Genomic DNA, 22,683 nt, shown 5'->3' with positions numbered 1-22,683 from the left:
AATTCTGCACATCTCAAGCCTGAAGGAGGCTCTAAACAGATGTAAAGTTTGAGGCCCCTATCTCTCATAGTTTCCGAGATAATCGACTTTAAAGATTTTCAAACACTTTTGTGCATCTCTCGTCCAATTCTCCTCACTTCCGAGTTAAATTCTGCACATCTCAAGCCTGAAGGAGGTTCTAAACAGATGCAAGGTTTGAGGCCCCTATCCCTCATAGTTTCCGAGATAATCGACTTTAAAGATTTTCAAACACTTTTATGCATTTCTCGTCCAATCTTCCTTATTTTCGAGTTAAATTCTGCACATCTCAAGCATGAAGGAGGCTCTAAACAGATGCAAAGTTTGAGGCCCCTATCTCTCATAGTTTCCGAGATAATCGACTTTAAAGATTTTCAGACACTTTTATGCATTTCTCGTCCAATTTTCCTTGTTTCCGAGCTAAATTCGGCACATCTCAAGCCTGAAGGAGGTTCTAAACAGATGAAAAATTTGAGGCCCCTATCTCTCATAGTTTCCGAGATAATCGACTTTAAAGATTTTCAAACACTTTTGTGCATCTCTCGTCCAATTCTCCTCACTTCCGAGTTAAATTCTGCACATCTCAAGCCTGAAGGAGGTTCTAAACAGATGCAAGGTTTGAGGCCCCTATCCCTCATAGTTTCCGAGATAATCGACTTGAAAGATTTTCAAACACTTTTATGCATTTCTCGTCCAATCTTCCTTATTTTCGAGTTAAATTCTGCACATCTCAAGCATGAAGGAGGCTCTAAACAGATGCAAAGTTTGAGGCCCCTATCTCTCATAGTTTCCGAGATAATCGACTTTAAAGATTTTCAGACACTTTTATGCATTTCTCGTCCAATTTTCCTTGTTTCCGAGTTAAATTCTGCATATCTCAAGCCTGAAGGAGGCTCTAAACAGTTGCAAAATTTGAGGCCCCTATCTCTCATAGTTTCCGAGATAATCGACTTTAAAGATTTTCAAACACTTTCGTGCATTTCTCGTCCAATTTTCCTTGTTTCCGAGTTAAATTCTGCACATCTCAAGCCTGAAGGAGGCTCTAAACAGATGTAAAGTCTGAGGCCTCTATCTCTCATAGTTTCCGAGATAATCGACTTTAAAGATTTTCAAACACTTTCGTGCATTTCTCGTGCAATTTTCCTTGTTTCCGAGTTAAATTCTGCACATCTCAGGCCTGAAGGAGGCTCTAAACAGATGTAAAGTTTGAGGCCTCTATCTCTCATAGTTTCCGAGATAATCGACTTTAAAGATTTTCAAACACTTTTATGCATTTCTCGTCCAATCTTCCTTATTTTCGAGTTAAATTCTGCACATCTCAAGCATGAAGGAGGCTCTAAACAGATGCAAAGTTTGAGGCCCCTATCTCTCATAGTTTCCGAGATAATCGACTTTAAAGATTTTCAGACACTTTTATGCATTTCTCGTCCAATTTTCCTTGTTTCCGAGTTAAATTCTGCACATCTCAAGCCTGAAGGAGGCTCTAAACAGTTGCAAAATTTGAGGCCCCTATCTCTCATAGTTTCCGAGATAATCGACTTTAAAAATTTTTAACACTTTTGTGCATTTCTCGTCCAATTTTCCTTATTTCCGAGTTAAATTCTGCACATCTCAAGCCTGAAGGAGGCTCTAAACAGATGTAAAGTTTGAGGCCCCTATCTCTCATAGTTTCCGAGATAATCGACTTTAAAGATTTTCAAACACTTTTATGCATTTCTCGTTCAATTCTCCTCACTTCCGAGTTAAATTCTGCACATCTCAAGCCTGAAGGAGGTTCTAAACAGATGCAAGGCTTGAGGCCCCCATCCCTCATAGTTTCCGAGATAATCGACTTTAAAGATTTTCAAACACTTTTATGCCTTTCTCGTGCAATTTTCCTTGTTTCCGAGTTAAATTCTGCACATCTCAGGCCTGACGGAGGCTCTAAACAGATGTAAAGTTTGAGGCCTCTATCTCTCATAGTTTCCGAGATAATCGACTTTAAAGATTTTCAAACACTTTTGTGCATCTCTCGTCCAATTCTCCTCACTTCCGAGTTAAATTCTGCACATCTCAAGCCTGAAGGAGGTTCTAAACAGATGCAAGGTTTGAGGCGCCTATCCCTCATAGTTTCCGAAATAATCGACTTTAAAGATTTTCAAACACTTTTATGCATTTCTCGTCCAATCTTCCTTATTTTCGAGTTAAATTCTGCACATCTCAAGCATGAAGGAGGCTCTAAACAGATGCAAAGTTTGAGGCCCCTATCTCTCATAGTTTCCGAGATAATCGATTTTAAAGATTTTCAAACACTTTTATGCATTTCTCGTCCAATTTTCCTTGTTTCCGAGCTAAATTCGGCACATCTCAAGCCTGAAGGAGGTTCTAAACAGATGCAAGGTTTGAGGCCCCTATCCCTCATAGTTTCCGAGATAATCGACTTTAAAGATTTTCAGACACTTTTATGCATTTCTCGTCCAATTTTCCTTGTTTCCGAGTTAAATTCTGCACATCTCAAGCCTGAAGGAGGCTCTAAACAGTTGCAAAATTTGAGGCCCCTATCTCTCATAGTTTCCGAGATAATCGACTTTAAAGATTTTCAAACACTTTTATGCATTTCTCGTGCAATTTTCCTTGTTTCCGAGTTAAATTCTGCACATCTCAAGCCTGAAGGAGGCTCTAAACAGATGCAAACTTTGAGGCCCTTATCTCTCATAGTTTCCGAGATAATCGACTTTAAAGATTTTCAAACACTTTCGTGCATTTCTCGTCCAATTTTCCTTGTTTCCAAGTTAAATTCTGCACATCTCAAACCTGAAGGAGGCTCTAAACAGATGCAAACTTTGAGGCCCTTATCTCTCATAGTTTCCGAGATAATCGACTTTAAAAATTTTCAAACACTTTCGTGCATTTCTCGTCCAATTTTCCTTGTTTCCGAGTTAAATTCTGCACATCTCAAGCCTGAAGGAGGCTCTAAACAGATGTAAAGTTTGAGGCCTCTATCTCTCATAGTTTCCGAGATAATCGACTTTAAAGATTTTCAAACACTTTTATGCCTTTCTCGTGCAATTTTCCTTGTTTCCGAGTTAAATTCTGCACATCTCAGGCCTGAAGGAGGCTCTAAACAGATGTAAAGTTTGAGGCCTCTATCTCTCATAGTTTCCGAGATAATCGACTTTAAAAATTTTCAAACACTTTTGTGCATTTCTCGTCCAATTTTCCTTATTTCCGAGTTAAATTCTGCACATCTCAAGCCTGAAGGAGGCTCTAAACAGATGTAAAGTTTGAGGCCCCTATCTCTCATAGTTTCCAAGATAATCGACTTTAAAAATTTTTAACACTTTTGTGCATTTCTCGCCCAATTTTCCTTATTTCCGAGTTAAATTCTGCACATCTCAAGCCTGAAGGAGGCTCTAAACAGATGTAAAGTTTGAGGCCCCAATCTCTCATAGTTTCCGATATAATCGACTTTAAAGATTTTCAAACACTTTTATGCATTTCTCGTCCAATTCTCCTCACTTCCGAGTTAAATTCTGCACATCTCAAGCCTGAAGGAGGTTCTAAACAGATGCAAGGCTTGAGGCCGCCTTCCCTCATAGTTTCCGAGATAATCGACTTTAAAGATTTTCAAACACTTTTATGTATTTCTCGTCCAATTTTCCTTATTTCTGAGTTAAATTCTGCACATCTCAAGCCTGAAGGAGGCTCTAAACAGATGTAAAGTTTGAGGCCCCTATCTCTCATAGTTTCCGAGATAATCGACTTTAAAGATTTTCAAACACTTTTATGCATTTCTCGTCCAATTTTCCTTGTTTCCGAGCTAAATTCTGCACATCTCAAGCCTGAAGGAGGTTCTAAACAGATGCAAGGTTTGAGGCCCCTATCCCTCATAGTTTCCGAGATAATCGACTTTAAAGATTTTCAGACACTTTTATGCATTTCTCGTCCAATTTTCCTTGTTTCCGAGTTAAATTCTGCACATCTCAAGCCTGAAGGAGGCTCTAAACAGATGCAAAATTTGAGGCCCCTATCTCTCATAGTTTCCGAGATAATAGACTTTGGAGACGAGCTCCATGAGAAAAGCGTTAAGTTTTAAATTTCATTTATATCCTGAAGTTAGTCATTTTTTTCCTTTACAAAATTGAAATGTCATCTTTTTCACCCTAACCTAAAAATTAACTCTTGCATCATCATCACGGTCGCGAAGACTCGCCATTTTGACTTAGAGAAATAAATCCAAGTTTCTTAAAGTAATCTTACGCTTTATTATTACAATCATCTTTTCATCATATTCCCAAAGATTCGAGGCATCAAAGGACGAGTGAAGATTGTTTATCGGGCAAAGAGAAAATTTTCTTTTTCGCCAGATATATAATCCTTATTCACTCCTTATTCACTCACAGGTTCGTACAGATCCCACAGGATCCAGCCTGGGAACATTCATACATCATTCATTCTCACACCTTATCATACACGCAGGTTCGTACAGATCCCACAGGATCCAGCCTGGGAACATTCATACATCATTCATTCTCACACCTTATCATACACGCAGGTTTGTCTCGCGACCATAAATTGGTCCTTTTTCGCCAGATATATAATCCTTATTCACTCCTTATTCACTCACAGGTTCGTACAGATCCCACAGGATCCAGCCTGGGAACATTCATACATCATTCATTCTCACACCTTATCATACACGCAGGTTCGTACAGATCCCACAGGATCCAGCCTGGGAACATTCATACATCATTCATTCTCACACCTTATCATACACGCAGGTTTGTCTCGCGACCATAAATTGGTCCTTCTCGGTTTGAACACAGACACTGGAGAACAGTACACTTCCGGAAGTCTTGGGCCAGCATCAGCACAGCATCTGATCGTCCAAAACGTTTGCGCCGGTGTCCGAAGACGCAGCAGATTTGAGAACCGAGCATCCGGGGGAAGCTCTCCATCACAATCATGGCTCCATCGCTAGCCAGACTTCGCAGTGAGCGTGGTACATGCAAGGCCACAATCACAAAAATCGAATCTTTCCTGAACACTACGGAAGCCCTCTCGGAAGAGGCCCTGAAATGTCGTCTTGTCTCACTTCGGCGCGCAGCGGAAAAGTTTGAGGTTATCCAGAGCAACATCTACGAGTTACTGGACGATGGTCAGACTGCCCTCGACAACGAAGAAGCGGAAGTTGCCAATTTTGAGGAGAGGGTTGTTGTACTTGAGACGAGAATCAATTCTTTGCTTAAAACATTCATCATAACCTCAAATCAGTCAGAAGTTTCCGACGTAGATGAGGACAATCTCACTAAAATGGCCATGACATTGGCACAGGCAATCAGGGATGGCAATCAGGGTCCTCGACCTCAACACATGAAGCTTCCTCAATTAGATATTCCTAAATTCTCAGGGGAATATACTGATTGGCGGTCTTTCAGGGATCTTTACAAACGCAGCATTCACCAGAATGCAGATCTTTCGGCAGCTCAAAAGTTCCAATACCTACAAGGGCTCGTCGAGGGTAAAGCTAAGGCTGTCATCAAACACATTCCGGCCACGGATGAGAACTATGAGGATGCCTGGCAAAGCCTGGAGAAAAGATTTGACAAGAAGCAATGCATTCTTTTCTCTCACATCGATGCATTTTTCGGACTGAAGAATGTCCCTGACAGCCACCCAATCGGCCTCAGAGGCCTCCTGAATTCAGTTCTGGAGTCAATCAACGCTGTCGATGCTCTGGGCTACAAGGAAAGGGATGTGTGGCTGATGAACTTCATTCTTCGCAAAGTGGACAAAAATACTCACGATCTATGGACAGCGAAGTTTCCACAAACAGATGTTCCTTCCTGGAGTGACTTTTTGGATTTTCTCGAACGCAGATGTGACGCACTGGAAGCATCCAGGTCAAACAATCCATCATCTCAACATCAAGAGGGAAATTCCAAGAGCTCTAAGACTTCCAAGCCTCCCAGGACAACATTGGCAGTAGCAGTACAAGTTTGTGAAATGTGTGAGCAAGGAGCACATTTCAGCTATCAATGCCCCAAGTTTGTGGCTGCAACACCGCCTCAGAGACTTCAGCTGGCCAGGAAGTGCAAGTTGTGCTTCAACTGCTTGCGAAATTCACATACAATTGATACTTGTCAAAGTTCAAATTGTCGTAAATGTCAATTAAAACACAACACAATGTTACATGAGGCGCTTTTCCCACAGCCTGGGGGCTCACAGGTTACACCAGTAACTTCCACACCAGTGGCATCAGATTCCCAGTCAACCGGGGGAACTCAGCCGAGTTCCTGTGTCAGCAGTAAGGAGATCCGGACTGTGTCCAAGCAGATTCTTCTTCCTACGGCAATCATCCTAGTGAGAGGAGGCGATGGTCGCATCCACAAGGGAAGAGCCCTCATAGACTCTTGTAGTCAGTCAAATTTCGTCACAGCTTCCTTTGCCCGGAAGTCTTGGCTACCCATATTCAATCAGGGTGGTCAGGGAGTATCTGGTATTGGGAAAAACACCACATCAATTTCCAATGCCACACGTTTCACATTTACCTCTCAAGATGGGCAATTCATGATGACAGAGGACTTCATGATCCTTGAGAACATCGTCGAAGATCAGCCAAGATCATCCTTTGCAATTCCTTGGCACATTCCACCAGGGATTCAGTTGGCTGATATGGAGTTCAATGTCAAGTCTGGAATTGATATACTTCTCGGAGCAGAGGTATTCATTCGATCACTCCGTCCGGAACGCATTGAAGGTTCACCGATTCTTCAAGACACAGCATTTGGCTACATTGCTGTCGGGAATGTAGCACCTGAAACCCCAGCTACAAGCTTCAGTTCTTGCATTTCTACGTGTCTTTGCTCACTCAATAAACAAGATCCACTTCACAAGCAAATGGAGAATTTCTGGTTGGTGGAGGAGCCACCTTCGACTGGTCAGATCATGAGCAAAGAAGAGCAATTGTGTGAAGAGCACTTCATACAAAACACCACACGAGACACTGAGGGTCGCTATTCCGTCAGGCTCCCTGTCCGGGAAAACATTCACACTCTTGGGGATTCGGAAATGCTGGCAAGAAAGAGATTTCTTTGCACTGAAAGAAAGCTTCAACGGAATTCTGATTTGCGAGAGAAATACATTGCCTTCATGCGAGAATACGAGAGTCTAGGACACATGCGTCCACTCCCGGTGACCTACCAATCCGACAGACCCGCAGTCTATTTGCCACATCATCCAGTCATCAAGGCATCATCCAGTTCAACACCCATCCGGGTAGTGTTTGACGCGTCGGCGAAAACAAGCACCGGAGTAGCCCTGAATGATGTGCTGATGGTAGGACCGAAAACACAAGACGATCTTTTCAACATTTTACTCAGATTCAGAGAGCACAACATAATCATTAAAGCTGATGTTAAGAAGATGTTTCGCCAGGTGCTCGTGCACCCAGACGACCAAAACATGCAGCGCATCTTCTGGAGAGAATCGCCTCAACATCCAATTCAGACATACTTATTGTCCACGGTCACGTACGGCACGGGGAGCGCAAGTTACCTCAGCACCAGGTGTATCAAACAGCTTCTGGAGGATGAGGGAGACACCTACCCATTGGCCAAAGTAGCAGCATCTCGTGATTTTTACGTGGATGATTTTCTATCTGGTGCCCTGACAGTCTCTCAGGCACAAAAACTACAATCACAAATCGAAGCACTCATGCTGAAAGGTGGCTTTCAGCTCTCCAAATGGATGTCAAATTGTCCAGAGGCTCTCAGGGATGTTCCATACAGTGAGAGGGAGATAAAGGAACCATTGGATTTCACCTCTACGGAAACAATTAGTGCTTTAGGCCTGCAATTAAATCCAGTGACTGATGAATTCTCGTTTGATGTCCAAATCAACTCACAGTCAATCAGCAAGAGGAGCATACTTTCTGAGATGTCCAAAACATACGATCCCCTTGGGTTTTTGGCACCGGTCACAATCCAAGCGAAGATATTGATGCAGTCTCTGTGGCAATTAGGACCAGATTGGGACGACAGTCTTGAGGAGAATTCAGTTGCAGAGACTTGGCGAGAGTACCAGAGGAATCTTACGATGTTGACAGATTTTCGCATTCCACGACACCTAACCTCACATTTACAGTCCCTGGACACAACATTTGTGCAGCTTGCTGTGTTTTGTGACGCCTCTGAAAAGGCCTATGGAGCTTGTTGCTATCTTCAAACCATCGATCGAGTGACAGGTGACGTGTTTACAAGTCAACTTTTGTGCGCGAAAACTCGTGTTGCTCCCCTGAAACAAGTTTCTTTGCCAAGATTGGAACTTTGTGGAGCTGTTCTCGCCATGAGACTTCTCCAGAGTGTTCTCTCAGCAATTACAGTGAAAATTCATTCCATCAAAGCCTTCACAGACTCCACAATTGTGCTGTGTTGGCTCTCAGCAGAACCTACAAAGTGGAAAACGTTTGTCGCGAATCGTGTTTCACAAATTCAAAGTGTTTTGGGTCGAGAATCTTGGGCTCATGTGCCATCTGCGATGAACCCTGCTGATCTTGCGTCACGAGGAGTCAGCCCACCATTACTCAAAGACAACAAATTGTGGTTCAACGGCCCAGACATGAAGAAAATTCCAAACAGTGCAGATTTTCCAGTGCCAAATTTGACTCAAGACGAACTTGAGCAAAAAGTGTCGTGTGTAGTGTCAACAAAAAACGATTTCTGGGAAATTATCGAGCGATTTTCATCCCATTCAAAATTGATCAAGTGTTTGGCCTATTGGAGGCGATATTTCGACAATCTCAAATGCCTCATTGAAAAGAAAAACATCAACAGTGGCCCACTGACCGTCAGGGAGCTCAGGGCAACAAATACCCTTGTGATTCGTGCAGTGCAAAGTGGTTATTTTTCAGACGATATCAATCGTCTCAGTGCCCGTGAGAAGCTTGCCAATAGTTCGAGAATTAGAGACTTAAACCCCTATCTTGACGATCAGAAAATACTCCGAGTGGGGGGAAGGATTGCAAATGCACCAGTGTCATCAACACAAAAGCATCCTGCTCTTATTCCTGACAAACACCCTTTTACGCAACTTATTGCCGACAAAATTCACCTCGAAACGTGCCATGGGGGCCCTCAACTGATGTTGTACACTTCCCGACAGGAATATTGGACCCTCAGAGGATTGGATGTCATGAAGGCAGCCCGGCGCAGATGTGTTAGATGTTTCCGGTGTCAACCTCATCCCATGCACCAGCTCATGGGGGACTTGCCACCCTATCGTCTACATTTCACCAAGGCTTTCGACAAAGTAGGAGTGGATCTTTGTGGCTACTTTCTTATTAAAGCCACACTCAGAAGGAATGCGAGCACCAAAATGTACGTCACAATTTTCGTATGCATGGTCACACATGCAGTGCACCTAGAACTCGTCACGGATTTATCCAGAGACGCATTTTTGGCGGCCTTCCGGCGATTTATCTCACGTCGTGGCAAACCATCAGATGTTTTCTGCGATAATGCCAAGAACTTTGTAGGGGCAAATCGTCATTTTCAAGAGGTACGTGAAACATTATGCAACAAAAAGGATCAGGAGTTCATCACGCAGATCGCTGCAGAAGCTCAAGTCAACTTTCACTTCATCCCGCCAAGAAGTCCGCACTTCGGAGGAATGTGGGAGTCATCCGTGAAAAGTTTCAAAAAACATTTCTACCGCATCGTAGGCACCAGTTCTCTTACTCAGGAATCCATGCTGACAATTCTTGCGGAAATTGAGATGTGCTTGAATTCGAGACCATTGGCACCTATGTCATCATGTCCTACAGACTTTACAGCATTGAGTCCTGGACATTTTCTTATTGGACGTGCACTCAATGCCGTACCCGATCACGACTTGACCGAACTGCCTTCAAATCGTCTAGATAAGTGGCAGAGGAACCAGCAGATTGTCCAGCACTTCTGGAAGCGATTCAAACAGGAAGTGTTTTCACAGCTACAGCAGCGCAAGAAGTGGAAGGACAAGCAACCAGAGTTGAGAACTGGAGATCTGGTCGTAATCATCGAGGACAATCTACCGCCCCTCTCATGGATTCTCGGCCGTGTCACGGAAATTCATGTCGGACGAGATGGACATGTACGGGTGGCCAAAATCCGGACGCAGTATGGCGAATACGTCAGAGCGATCACCAAACTGGCTCGCCTACCAGAAGACGTTCAGAACTCGGAGGTTCTGCCGGGGGAAAATGGAGACGAGCTCCATGAGAAAAGCGTTAAGTTTTAAATTTCATTTATATCCTGAAGTTAGTCATTTTTTTCCTTTACAAAATTGAAATGTCATCTTTTTCACCCTAACCTAAAAATTAACTCTTGCATCATCATCACGGTCGCGAAGACTCGCCATTTTGACTTAGAGAAATAAATCCAAGTTTCTTAAAGTAATCTTACGCTTTATTATTACAATCATCTTTTCATCATATTCCCAAAGATTCGAGGCATCAAAGGACGAGTGAAGATTGTTTATCGGGCAAAGAGAAAATTTTCTTTTTCGCCAGATATATAATCCTTATTCACTCCTTATTCACTCACAGGTTCGTACAGATCCCACAGGATCCAGCCTGGGAACATTCATACATCATTCATTCTCACACCTTATCATACACGCAGGTTCGTACAGATCCCACAGGATCCAGCCTGGGAACATTCATACATCATTCATTCTCACACCTTATCATACACGCAGGTTTGTCTCGCGACCAGACTTTAAAGATTTTCAAACACTTTTATGCATTTCTCGTGCAATTTTCCTTGTTTCCGAGTTAAATTCTGCACATCTCAAGCCTGAAGGAGGCTCTAAACAGATGCAAACTTTGAGGCCCTTATCTATCATAGTTTCCGAGATAATCGACTTTAAAGATTTTCAAACACTTTCGTGCATTTCTCGTCCAATTTTCCTTGTTTCCGAGTTAAATTCTGCAAATCTCAAGCCTGAAGGAGGCTCTAAACAGATGTAAAGTTTGAGGCCTCTATCTCTCATAGTTTCCGAGATAATCGACTTTAAAGATTTTCAAACACTTTTATGCATTTCTCGTCCAATTTTCCTTGTTTCCGAGCTAAATTCGGCACATCTCAAGCCTGAAGGAGGTTCTAAACAGATGCAAGGTTTGAGGCCCCTATCCCTCATAGTTTCCGAGATAATCGACTTTAAAGATTTTCAGACACTTTTATGCATTTCTCGTCCAATTTTCCTTGTTTCCGAGTTAAATTCTGCACATCTCAAGCCTGAAGGAGGCTCTAAACAGATGCAAACTTTGAGGCCCTTATCTATCATAGTTTCCGAGATAATCGACTTTAAAGATTTTCAAACACTTTCGTGCATTTCTCGTCCAATTTTCCTTGTTTCCGAGTTAAATTCTGCACATCTCAAGCCTGAAGGAGGCTCTAAACAAATGTAAAGTTTGAGGCCTCTATCTCTCATAGTTTCCGAGATAATCGACTTTAAAGATTTTCAAACACTTTTATGCATTTCTCGTCCAATTTTCCTTGTTTCCGAGTTAAATTCTCCACATCTCAAACCTGAAGGAGGCTCTAAACAGATGCAAACTTTGAGGCCCTTATCTCTCATAGTTTCCGAGATAATCGACTTTAAAGATTTTCAAACACTTTCGTGCATTTCTCGTCCAATTTTCCTTGTTTCCGAGTTAAATTCTGCACATCTCAAGCCTGAAGGAGGCTCTAAACAGATGTAAAGTTTGAGGCCTCTATCTCTCATAGTTTCCGAGATAATCGACTTTAAAGATTTTCAAACACTTTTATGCCTTTCTCGTGCAATTTTCCTTGTTTCCGAGTTAAATTCTGCCCATCTCAGGCCTGAAGGAGGCTCTAAACAGATGTAAAGTTTGAGGCCTCTATCTTTCATAGTTTCCGAGATAATCGACTTTAAAAATTTTCAAACACTTTTGTGCATGTCTCGTCCAATTTTCCTTATTTCCGAGTTAAATTCTGCACATCTCAAGCCTGAAGGAGGCTCTAAACAGATGTAAAGTTTGAGGCCCCTATCTCACATAGTTTCCGAGATAATCGACTTTAAAGATTTTCAAACACTTTTATGCATTTCTCGTCCAATTCTCCTCACTTCCGAGTTAAATTCTGCACATCTCAAGCCTGAAGGAGGTTCTAAACAGATGCAAGGCTTGAGGCCCCCATCCCTCATAGTTTCCGAGATAATCGACTTTAAAGATTTTCAAACACTTTTATGCATTTCTCGTGCAATTTTCCTTGTTTCCGAGTTAAATTCTGCACATCTCAGGCCTGAAGGAGGCTCTAAACAGATGTAAAGTTTGAGGCCTCTATCTTTCATAGTTTCCGAGATAATCGACTTTAAAAATTTTTAACACTTTTGTGCATTTCTCGTCCAATTTTCCTTATTTCCGAGTTAAATTCTGCACATCTCAAGCCTGAAGGAGGCTCTAAACAGATGCAAAATTTGAGGCCCCTATCTCTCATAGTTTCCGAGATAATCGACTTTAAAGATTTTCAAACACTTTTATGCATTTCTCGTCCAATTCTCCTCACTTCCGAGTTAAATTCTGCACATCTCAAGCCTGAAGGAGGTTCTAAACAGATGCAAGGCTTGAGGCCCCCATCCCTCATAGTTTCCGAGATAATCGACTTTAAAGATTTTCAAACACTTTTATGCATTTCTCGTCCAATTTTCCTTATTTCTGAGTTAAATTCTGCACATCTCAAGCCTGAAGGAGGCTCTAAACAGATGTAAAGTTTGAGGCCCCTATCTCTCATAGTTTCCGAGATAATCGACTTTAAAGATTTTCAAACACTTTTGTGCATCTCTCGTCCAATTCTCCTCACTTCCGAGTTAAATTCTGCACATCTCAAGCCTGAAGGAGGTTCTAAACAGATGCAAGGTTTGAGGCCCCTATCCCTCATAGTTTCCGAAATAATCGACTTTAAAGATTTTCAAACACTTTTATGCATTTCTCGTCCAATCTTCCTTATTTTCGAGTTAAATTCTGCACATCTCAAGCCTGAAGGAGGTTCTAAACAGATGCAAGGTTTGAGGCCCCTATCCCTCATAGTTTCCGAGATAATCGACTTTAAAGATTTTCAGAAACTTTTATGCATTTCTCGTCCAATTTTCCTTGTTTCCGAGTTAAATTCTGCACATCTCAAACCTGAAGGAGGCTCTAAACAGATGCAAACTTTGAGGCCCTTATCTCTCATAGTTTCCGAGATAATCGACTTTAAAGATTTTCAAACACTTTTATGCCTTTCTCGTGCAATTTTCCTTGTTTCCGAGTTAAATTCTGCACATCTCAAGCCTGAAGGAGGCTCTAAACAGATGTAAAGTTTGAGGCCTCTATCTCTCATAGTTTCCGAGATAATCGACTTTAAAGATTTTCAAACACTTTTGTGCATCTCTCGTCCAATTCTCCTCACTTCCGAGCTAAATTCGGCACATCTCAAGCATGAAGGAGGCTCTAAACAGATGCAAAGTTTGAGGCCCCTATCTCTCATAGTTTCCGAGATAATCGATTTTAAAGATTTTCAAACACTTTTATGCATTTCTCGTCCAATTTTCCTTGTTTCCGAGCTAAATTCGGCACATCTCAAGCCTGAAGGAGGTTCTAAACAGATGCAAGGTTTGAGGCCCCTATCCCTCATAGTTTCCGAGATAATCGACTTTAAAGATTTTCAGACACTTTTATGCATTTCTCGTCCAATTTTCCTTGTTTCCGAGTTAAATTCTGCACATCTCAAGCCTGAAGGAGGCTCTAAACAGATGCAAAGTTTGAGGCCCCTATCTCTCATAGTTTCCGAGATAATCGATTTTAAAGATTTTCAAACACTTTTATGCATTTCTCGTCCAATTTTCCTTGTTTCCGAGCTAAATTCGGCACATCTCAAGCCTGAAGGAGGTTCTAAACAGATGCAAGGTTTGAGGCCCCTATCCCTCATAGTTTCCGGGATAATCGACTTTAAAGATTTTCAGACACTTTTATGCATTTCTCGTCCAATTTTCCTTGTTTCCGAGTTAAATTCTGCACATCTCAAGCCTGAAGGAGGCTCTAAACAGATGCAAACTTTGAGGCCCTTATCTCTCATAGTTTCCGAGATAATCGACTTTAAAGATTTTCAAACACTTTTATGCCTTTCTCGTGCAATTTTCCTTGTTTCCGAGTTAAATTCTGCACATCTCAAGCCTGAAGGAGGCTCTAAACAGATGTAAAGTTTGAGGCCTCTATCTCTCATAGTTTCCGAGATAATCGACTTTAAAGATTTTCAAACACTTTTGTGCATCTCTCGTCCAATTCTCCTCACTTCCGAGTTAAATTCTGCACATCTCAAACCTGAAGGAGGCTCTAAACAGATGCAAACTTTGAGGCCCCTATCCCTCATAGTTTCCGAGATAATCGACTTTAAAGATTTTCAAACACTTTTATGCATTTCTCGTGCAATTTTCCTTGTTTCCGAGTTAAATTCTGCACATCTCAAGCCTGAAGGAGGTTCTAAACAGATGCAAGGTTTGAGGCCCCTATCCCTCATAGTTTCCGAGGTAATCGACTTTAAAGATTTTCAAACACTTTTATGCATTTCTCGTCCAATCTTCCTTATTTTCGAGTTAAATTCTGCACATCTCAAGCATGAAGGAGGCTCTAAACAGATGCAAAGTTTGAGGCCCCTATCTCTCATAGTTTCCGAGATAATCGATTTTAAAGATTTTCAAACACTTTTATGCATTTCTCGTCCAATTTTCCTTGTTTCCGAGCTAAATTCGGCACATCTCAAGCCTGAAGGAGGTTCTAAACAGATGCAAGGTTTGAGGCCCCTATCCCTCATAGTTTCCGAGATAATCGACTTTAAAGATTTTCAGACACTTTTATGCATTTCTCGTCCAATTTTCCTTGTTTCCGAGTTAAATTCTGCACATCTCAAGCCTGAAGGAGGCTCTAAACAGATGCAAAATTTGAGGCCCCTATCTCTCATAGTTTCCGAGATAATAGACTTTAAAGATTTTCAAACACTGTACACGCCGCCACTGAGTAGCGAAATATCGGCGGGAAAATATTCACCACATGCACTCTTCCCGCCTCTCATATCTCCCACTTCTCATCCTCTCCCAAATATCCCGTTCGATCCTCACTCTCTCACTCTCCCCTTTCTTCGTGCAAATTGAAAAATCAGTCTTACGCAATCACCCAAGCCATCAGCCACAGTGCCACATTTGTGAAATAAAAAGTCTTTAAAAGTGAAGAATAAGTCTTTCATTTAGTAAGAAAAGTGTCTTGTGCGATCAGGGAAAGTGTCAGGTGTTGAGTGAGGAGATCGCTGAGGAATTTTGGAGTCGCCGACAGGCAAAGAAACCGAACATTTTGGGTCCATCCGACCCGGATAAAGGCTTTTCTTTGTCTTCCACAGGTATTGGAACATTCTAGAAGAGACAAGGGGGAGAGATTCAGTAGGAATCATTTACTAAAGAGTCTGTACAATTTTATAGGTAATTGGAATATTCTGGAGGTCAAGGGGGAGATATTCTTGTGGATATTATCATAACCAAGTTGTCTAAATCTATTGCCAGGTAATTTTGCGTGAACATTTTGGGTCCATCCGACCCGGATAAAGGCTTTTCTTTGTCTTCCACAGGTATTGGAACATTCTAGAAGAGACAAGGGGGAGAGATTCAGTAGGAATCATTTACTAAAGAGTCTGTACAATTTTATAGGTAATTGGAATATTCTGGAGGTCAAGGGGGAGATATTCTTGTGGATATTATCATAACCAAGTTGTCTAAATCTATTGCCAGGTAATTTTGCGTGAACATTTTGGTCCTTCTCGGAAACTTGGACCCATCGCGGGATAATCATGGTTCTCAAACAAAGAGGTGGTTACTTGGGGGCTATTACAAAGCTCGAGACTTTCATCCAAGCATGCAGCGAGCAGCAGTTTGTGGCAACAACCAGGTCAGCTCTCGAGTCTTCTCTGAACACTTTGGCGTCTACAAGGGCCAAATACATGGAGGTTCAGGAACAGGTGATCGCTCAGCAAGAATTGGAGAGCCACAGACAACGTGAGGAAGAAGCTCTCTCAAGCGTACTTGAACGGTGCGATGCCTTGGAGATTCGCATTAGGGATTTGATCGACCAAATTCCGGAGAATCCCTTGGACACTTCCATGGACGAGGTGAAGACGTGGATGCAGGAGCGGATGGAAGCCCAGCTGAAGGAGCAAGAGAGAAGGCATTTGCAAGAAATAAATAAAATGAGTCAGAAAATTGCCTCTCTCTCTGCTCAAGCTCAAGATGGCCCGCCAAAGCAGGAATTCGCCAATGAAAGTAATAGTGAGTTATCAAAACTTGTAAATTTACTTGCTGAAAAGTTAAATGTAACCCCTCATACCTATAAAAAAGATCCCCACTTAAATTTGCCTGAAATGAATCTCCCTCCTTTCTCGGGTAAACTGTCCGAATGGATGCCATTTAAAGATCAATTTACCTCCTCAATTATTAACCACCCTGACCTATATCCCGTGCAAAAGCTACAATATTTGCGATCTGCCCTATCGGGTGAAGCCTTTTCACTTATCAAGAATCTGCCTACCACGGCGGCTAATTTCGATGTCGCATGGAGAATTCTTGAGGAACGGTACAACAAGAAGTACAACATCATCATGGACCACATAAGCACCTTTTTCAATGTCCCATCAGTCACCACTTTCAATTTGCAATCATTCTCTCAACTCTGTGCAAAAACTTCGGCGTCCGTTATGGGTGTTAAGGCCATGGGAGTCGAACAATTCGATTTGTGGTTGATTTTCCATGTCCTCCAAAAACTGGACAACGAAACCAAGCTCCTTTGGAGACAAGAGTGTAGGGATGAAATACCGACTTGGGATAAATTCAGCGCATTCCTTTTCAAAAGGCGTGATGATGTAGAATCTTGTGGAATATTTAGGCTTCCCACTACTCCCAATCCTACTAAGTCAAATTCTCACAAAAGGACAGCCTCGGCACTTGTGGCTACCAATTCAGAACCTTGCAAATGTTGCAATGAATCGCCTCATGCGCTCTTTAGATGTCCGAAATTCATTGCAATGTCGCCTGATGAGCGCTATCAGACAGTTGTGCAGTTAAATCTGTGTCGAAATTGCATAACCTCCAAACACCTTACTTCGCAATGCACCTTCCGGACCTGTCGGAAGTGCAACTCGCGCCATAATGTATTGTTGCATGAAAGGTTCACCTCTTTTCCTGGAAATTCGACCTCCAATAGTAACCAGCAAACGAATTCCAGTAGTCCCGGACCTTTTCAACGCAACCCTGCTCCCACGACAACTCCCACTAATTCTCAAGCTCTGCCAGCTATCGTAAACATCTCCCAGCCTGTCAATGCGGCCCGTCAATCTCCTAGAATTTTTCTCGCAACGGCTGTGGTAGATGTACTTGATCGAAATGGGAGGAAAATTCAATGTCGTGCTCTTCTCGATAGTGGCGCTCAAACCAATCTAATGTCTGCAAATCTCATGCAGAAATTAAAACTCCCGAAACAATCTGCAAATGTCTTTATTGTGGGTGTTGGTGCTCATCGATCCTCAACTTCTGAAATGGCCGTAGCCACCGTAAAGTCGAGAGTATCCAACAGCTTCTACAATCTGCAATGTTTGATTGTTCCCAAGATTACTGGGGACATTCCCAATTGGCCGGTGAACCGAGACTCTTTTCCGATTCCATCTGGAATCACCTTAGCCGATCCGGAGTGGTACGAACAACGTCCGGTAGACTTGCTTATCGGTGGAGAATCCTACTGGGACATAGTACTGGATGGATCCATCGATTTGGGCGATGGAATGCCTAAATTGAAACCTACTACCTTTGGACATGTTCTTGTTGGGAAACAAGCGCCTTCCGATGCACTTTGCCACGTATCTGTCCTGGAAAATCTGGATCAGACCTTGAAACGATTCTGGGAAGTAGAAGACATCCCCAATGAATCACCTGTTAGTGATCAGCATCGTGAAGCCGAAACTCACTTCAAAACCACTCACTCTCGGACACCTCAAGGACGCTTTCTTGTGAAGCTGCCCTTTCGTAAGGATTCTGAAGGTCAAACTCTTGCTCTTGGCCACTCTCGAAGCACTTCAGTCCGTCAACTCTTTGCTTTGGAGCGCCGCTTCGAGAGGAATCCACTTCTGAAATTACATTATATCGACGTGATGCGCGACTATTTCACTCAAGGATGGCTGGAGCCAGTACCAGAGAAGGAATTAAGAAACTACTCTTACTATATGCCACATCATGGCGTGCTTAAGGAGTCTACCTCCACCCGCTTAAGAGTAGTCTACAACGCAAGTTCAAAGACTTCCAATGGATTGAGTCTGAACGACATTCTTCTGGTTGGTCCCACGGTTCATCCTGATCTCTTTACCGTTCTGCTGCGCTTCCGTCACCATCAGTATGCAGTTATGGCTGACATAACAAAAATGTATCTCCAGCTAGTCTTACATCCCGATCATATTGATTTCCAAAGACTTGTCTGGAGAGAAGACCCGTCCGAACCTGTCCGTGATTACAGAATTACTCGAGTCTGCTTTGGAGTCACCTCTTCTCCTTTCCTTGCCACTAGAGCCCTAGTAGAATTAGCGCATGAACACAAACATTCCCATCCCCTAGCCTCAGAGATCATTCTCAACTCGTTTTACGTTGATGATTGTATCTTTTCTTCAGAGTCTCTCATCAAGGCGAAGGAAGCACAATCTCAACTCATGGAAGTCATGGCAGAGGGAGGATTCGTATTAGCCAAATGGGTCTCCAATCATCCGGGAATCCAACCAACTGGGGCATCTGAATCAAATACAGCACTCATTCAAGACTCCACCAAGGCTCTCGGACTCAGATGGGATGCTGAGTCTGACACTTTCCATTTCATTTCGCCAATTTCAACCGATGTTGAGAGAGTCACGAAACGATTTGTGGCATCAGTCATCGCAAAAATATTCGACCCTCTCGGTCTCATTGGACCTGTAATTGCCGTGGCGAAAATGATTCTTCAGGAGCTTCACAAATTGGAAGTTGATTGGGAAGACGAAGTTTCTGGCGATTGTTTGAATCAGTGGCAGTCATTTGTTGGCTCCATTCAAGATCTTCAGGCCCTCAGCATTCCCCGCTGGATCTCACAATTTCCAACTCCATCTTGTCTAGAATTGCATGGATTTTGTGATGCGAGTACGAAGGCCTACGGCGCTGTCGTTTACGTCGTCACTCAGGATGAGCTAGGGAATCGATGTTCATCTCTACTCACTTCCAAATCGAGGGTAGCTCCACAGAAGAATCCCCAAACCATTCCGCGCCTTGAACTTTGTGGCGCACTCTTGCTTTCGAATCTCATGGAGAAGATCAAGGAGATCTTTGCCCCCGCTGCTATCTATTTATGGACGGATTCTACGATCGTCCTATCGTGGTTAAATTCCCCTCCTGACTCTTACAAGAAATTTGTGGCCAACCGAATCGGGAATATCTTGAAAATCACTTCGGCTCTTCAGTGGAAGCATGTTCCTACACTGGATAACCCAGCTGACCTTATTTCAAGGGGAGCTAGTCCCAGTCAGCTTTCCGCCTCTACTTTGTGGTGGCATGGACCGCCTTGGCTGAAGTGTGATGAATCTGAATGGCCACAAATTCCACCCAATTGTATTCGCCATGTTCCTGATGATGCCAAGGCTTCTGTAAATTTCTTCTCTACTTGGATGGAAGAAGTATCATCTCTGAAGCGACTTCAGTTTCGCATGGCATTTGTCTTGCGCTTTATCTACAATTGTCTCCACCCGGAATCAAAGCGCACTGGAAAGTTCTCGGTCGAAGAATTAGAGCGTGCTCTACGAAAATTGATTTATCTCGATCAACATGAATGCTTTCCTCTAGTTATTCGTCAGCTTCAAACTGGACGTGGCATCATGGCTCCGTGGAAGTTTCTTCAGTCATTGTCTCCGTACTTGGATCTTGAAGGACTTGTTCGTGTGGGTGGTAGACTGGAGAAATCCCACGAAACTTTTGAGACTAAGCATCCCATATTGTTGCCCAAGTCAACGCTACAGGAGCTCATCGCGCAAAGAGAACATCTCCGGCAATTACATGCCGCTCCGTCATTACTCTTGGCGTCTCTTCGTCAAAATTATTGGCCAATTTCGGGAAGAAACTTGGTTCGGAAAATTGTAAGATCCTGCATCACTTGCGTAAGGGCTCGTCCTAAGCCTTTGGAGCAGATTATGGGAGACCTACCTGCTCATAGAGTGACCTATGAGCGCCCTTTTTATGCCACAGCCGTAGACTATGCTGGGCCATTAACCTACAAACTCAGCAATGTGAAGAAGGCTAAGACAGCTAAGGCCTACATTTGCCTTTTCGTGTGCCTGTCAGTGAAGGCAATCCACTTGGAGTTGGTGACGGATCTGACGACAGAAGCGTTCTTAGCAGCGTTCCGACGATTTGTGTCCCGACGTTCCGCCCCAAGACACATGTATTCAGATTGCGGGACGAATTTCGTGGGTGCAAGTCGGGAGCTATGCAAACTCCACTCGAATCACGACGATATTGCTGATGCTACCTCTGAAATTGGAATCGTCTGGCATTTCAACCCGCCTGGGGCTCCTCATCAGGGAGGGCTCTGGGAGGCAGGAGTTAAGAGCGTTAAGTTCCACCTGAATCGTACTCTTGGTCAAACGCTCAACACTTACGAGGAAATTGTCACTATTCTCTACCAGATTGAGGCTATTCTAAATAGTCGTCCACTGTGTCTCGCGTCTGAGGATCCATCTGAAACAGATTATTTGACGCCAGGACATTTCCTTGTGGGTGCCCCATTGAATGCATTGCCCGATCCAGACCTTTCCCATATCAACACTAACCATCTTGGGCGTTGGCAATATTGCCAGGAGAGAAGCCAGCACTTTGCTTATCGCTGGAAGAGAGAGTACCTGAATACTCTGCAACAAAGGATGAAGTGGAAAAATCCTCACCCGAATGTCGACGTGGGAGACGTGGTACTAACCCTGGGGGATGTCACGGGGAAATGGATCCTTGGAAGGATTGCAACAGTGCACTCTGGTGCCGATGGACACGTGCGTGTAGTTACTATACGCACATCCAAAGGAGTCTTCAAGAGGCCAATCACCAAGGTGGCATTCTTGCCAGTCAAGGAGCAGTCTGGGCCTACGCCCATCCTGGGGGAGGATGTACACGCCGCCACTGAGTAGCGAAATATCGGCGGGAAAATATTCACCACATGCACTCTTCCCGCCTCTCATATCTCCCACTTCTCATCCTCTCCCAAATATCCCGTTCGATCCTCACTCTCTCACTCTCCCCTTTCTTCGTGCAAATTGAAAAATCAGTCTTACGCAATCACCCAAGCCATCAGCCACAGTGCCACATTTGTGAAATAAAAAGTCTTTAAAAGTGAAGAATAAGTCTTTCATTTAGTAAGAAAAGTGTCTTGTGCGATCAGGGAAAGTGTCAGGTGTTGAGTGAGGAGATCGCTGAGGAATTTTGGAGTCGCCGACAGGCAAAGAAACCGAACATTTTGGGTCCATCCGACCCGGATAAAGGCTTTTCTTTGTCTTCCACAGGTATTGGAACATTCTAGAAGAGACAAGGGGGAGAGATTCAGTAGGAATCATTTACTAAAGAGTCTGTACAATTTTATAGGTAATTGGAATATTCTGGAGGTCAAGGGGGAGATATTCTTGTGGATATTATCATAACCAAGTTGTCTAAATCTATTGCCAGGTAATTTTGCGTGAACAAACACTTTTATGCATTTCTCGTCCAATTTTCCTTGTTTCCGAGTTAAATTCTGCAAATCTCAAGCCTGAAGGAGGCTCTAAACAGATGTAAAGTTTGAGGCCTCTATCTCTCATAGTTTCCGAGATAATCGACTTTAAAGATTTTCAAACACTTTTATGCATTTCTCGTCCAATTTTCCTTGTTTCCGAGTTAAATTCTGCACATCTCAAACCTGAAGGAGGCTCTAAACAGATGCAAACTTTGAGGCCCTTATCTCTCATAGTTTCCGAGATAATCGACTTTAAAGATTTTCAAACACTTTCGTGCATTTCTCGTCCAATTTTCCTTGTTTCCGAGTTAAATTCTGCACATCTCAAGCCTGAAGGAGGCTCTAAACAGATGTAAAGTTTGAGGCCTCTATCTCTCATAGTTTCCGAGATAATCGACTTTAAAGATTTTCAAACACTTTTATGCCTTTCTCGTGCAATTTTCCTTGTTTCCGAGTTAAATTCTGCACATCTCAGGCCTGAAGGAGGCTCTAAATAGATGTAAAGTTTGAGGCCTCTGTCTCTCATAGTTTCCGAGATAATCGACTTTAAAAATTTTCAAACACTTTTGTGCATTTCTCGTCCAATTTTCCTTATTTCCGAGTTAAATTCTGCACATCTCAAGCCTGAAGGAGGTTCTAAACAGATGCAAGGTTTGAGGCCCCTATCCCTCATAGTTTCCGAGATAATCGACTTTAAAGATTTTCAGACACTTTTATGCATTTCTCGTCCAATTTTCCTTGTTTCCGAGTTAAATTCTGCACATCTCAAGCCTGAAGGAGGCTCTAAACAGATGCAAAATTTGAGGCCCCTATCTCTCATAGTTTCCGAGATAATAGACTTTAAAGATTTT

The 22,683-nt window shown here is 42.9% G+C and overlaps 3 protein-coding genes across 3 annotated transcripts; all 3 read left to right on the top strand.

Annotated features, from left to right (window-relative positions):
* Positions 1 to 4,962: 4,962 nt before the first annotated feature.
* Positions 4,963 to 7,720, top strand: LOC129808609 (uncharacterized). The gene is made up of 2 exons (XM_055858393.1): positions 4,963 to 7,617; positions 7,673 to 7,720. The coding sequence occupies exons 1-2, from the start codon at positions 4,963 to 4,965 to the stop codon at positions 7,718 to 7,720; spliced, it is 2,703 nt and encodes a 900-aa protein (XP_055714368.1).
* A 374-nt stretch (positions 7,721 to 8,094) lies between these two features.
* On the top strand, positions 8,095 to 10,275 carry LOC129808608 (uncharacterized). Its single transcript, XM_055858392.1, has one exon. It carries the CDS (start codon positions 8,095 to 8,097, stop codon positions 10,273 to 10,275), a length of 2,181 nt encoding a protein of 726 aa, XP_055714367.1.
* Positions 10,276 to 15,828: 5,553 nt separating this feature from the next.
* Positions 15,829 to 21,461, top strand: LOC129808489 (uncharacterized). The gene is made up of 2 exons (XM_055858267.1): positions 15,829 to 16,347; positions 18,730 to 21,461. The coding sequence occupies exons 1-2, from the start codon at positions 15,873 to 15,875 to the stop codon at positions 21,252 to 21,254; spliced, it is 3,000 nt and encodes a 999-aa protein (XP_055714242.1). The 5' UTR covers positions 15,829 to 15,872; the 3' UTR covers positions 21,255 to 21,461.
* The last annotated feature ends 1,222 nt before the right edge of the window (positions 21,462 to 22,683 follow it).

The sequence above is a fragment of the Phlebotomus papatasi genome, chromosome 4 (assembly GCF_024763615.1).
Source record: "Phlebotomus papatasi isolate M1 chromosome 4, Ppap_2.1, whole genome shotgun sequence".
In the NCBI taxonomy this organism is placed as follows: domain Eukaryota; kingdom Metazoa; phylum Arthropoda; class Insecta; order Diptera; family Psychodidae; genus Phlebotomus; species Phlebotomus papatasi.
The sequence above is the reverse complement of the archived record's forward strand: the minus strand, read 5'-3'. Positions and strand labels throughout refer to the sequence as shown.

Excerpts from the sequence above, each read along its gene's own strand:
- LOC129808609 (XM_055858393.1), top strand. The coding sequence starts at position 4,963 with ATGGCTCCATCGCTAGCCAGACTTCGCAGTGAGCGTGGTACATGCAAG. Across the intron at positions 7,618-7,672 it reads ACACCTACCCATTGGCCAAA|TCTCTCAGGCACAAAAACTA; the intron begins GTAGCAGCATCT and ends GTGCCCTGACAG.
- LOC129808608 (XM_055858392.1), top strand. The coding sequence starts at position 8,095 with ATGTTGACAGATTTTCGCATTCCACGACACCTAACCTCACATTTACAG.
- LOC129808489 (XM_055858267.1), top strand. The coding sequence starts at position 15,873 with ATGGTTCTCAAACAAAGAGGTGGTTACTTGGGGGCTATTACAAAGCTC. Across the intron at positions 16,348-18,729 it reads ATTCGCCAATGAAAGTAATA|AGTCTCTCATCAAGGCGAAG; the intron begins GTGAGTTATCAA and ends TCTTTTCTTCAG.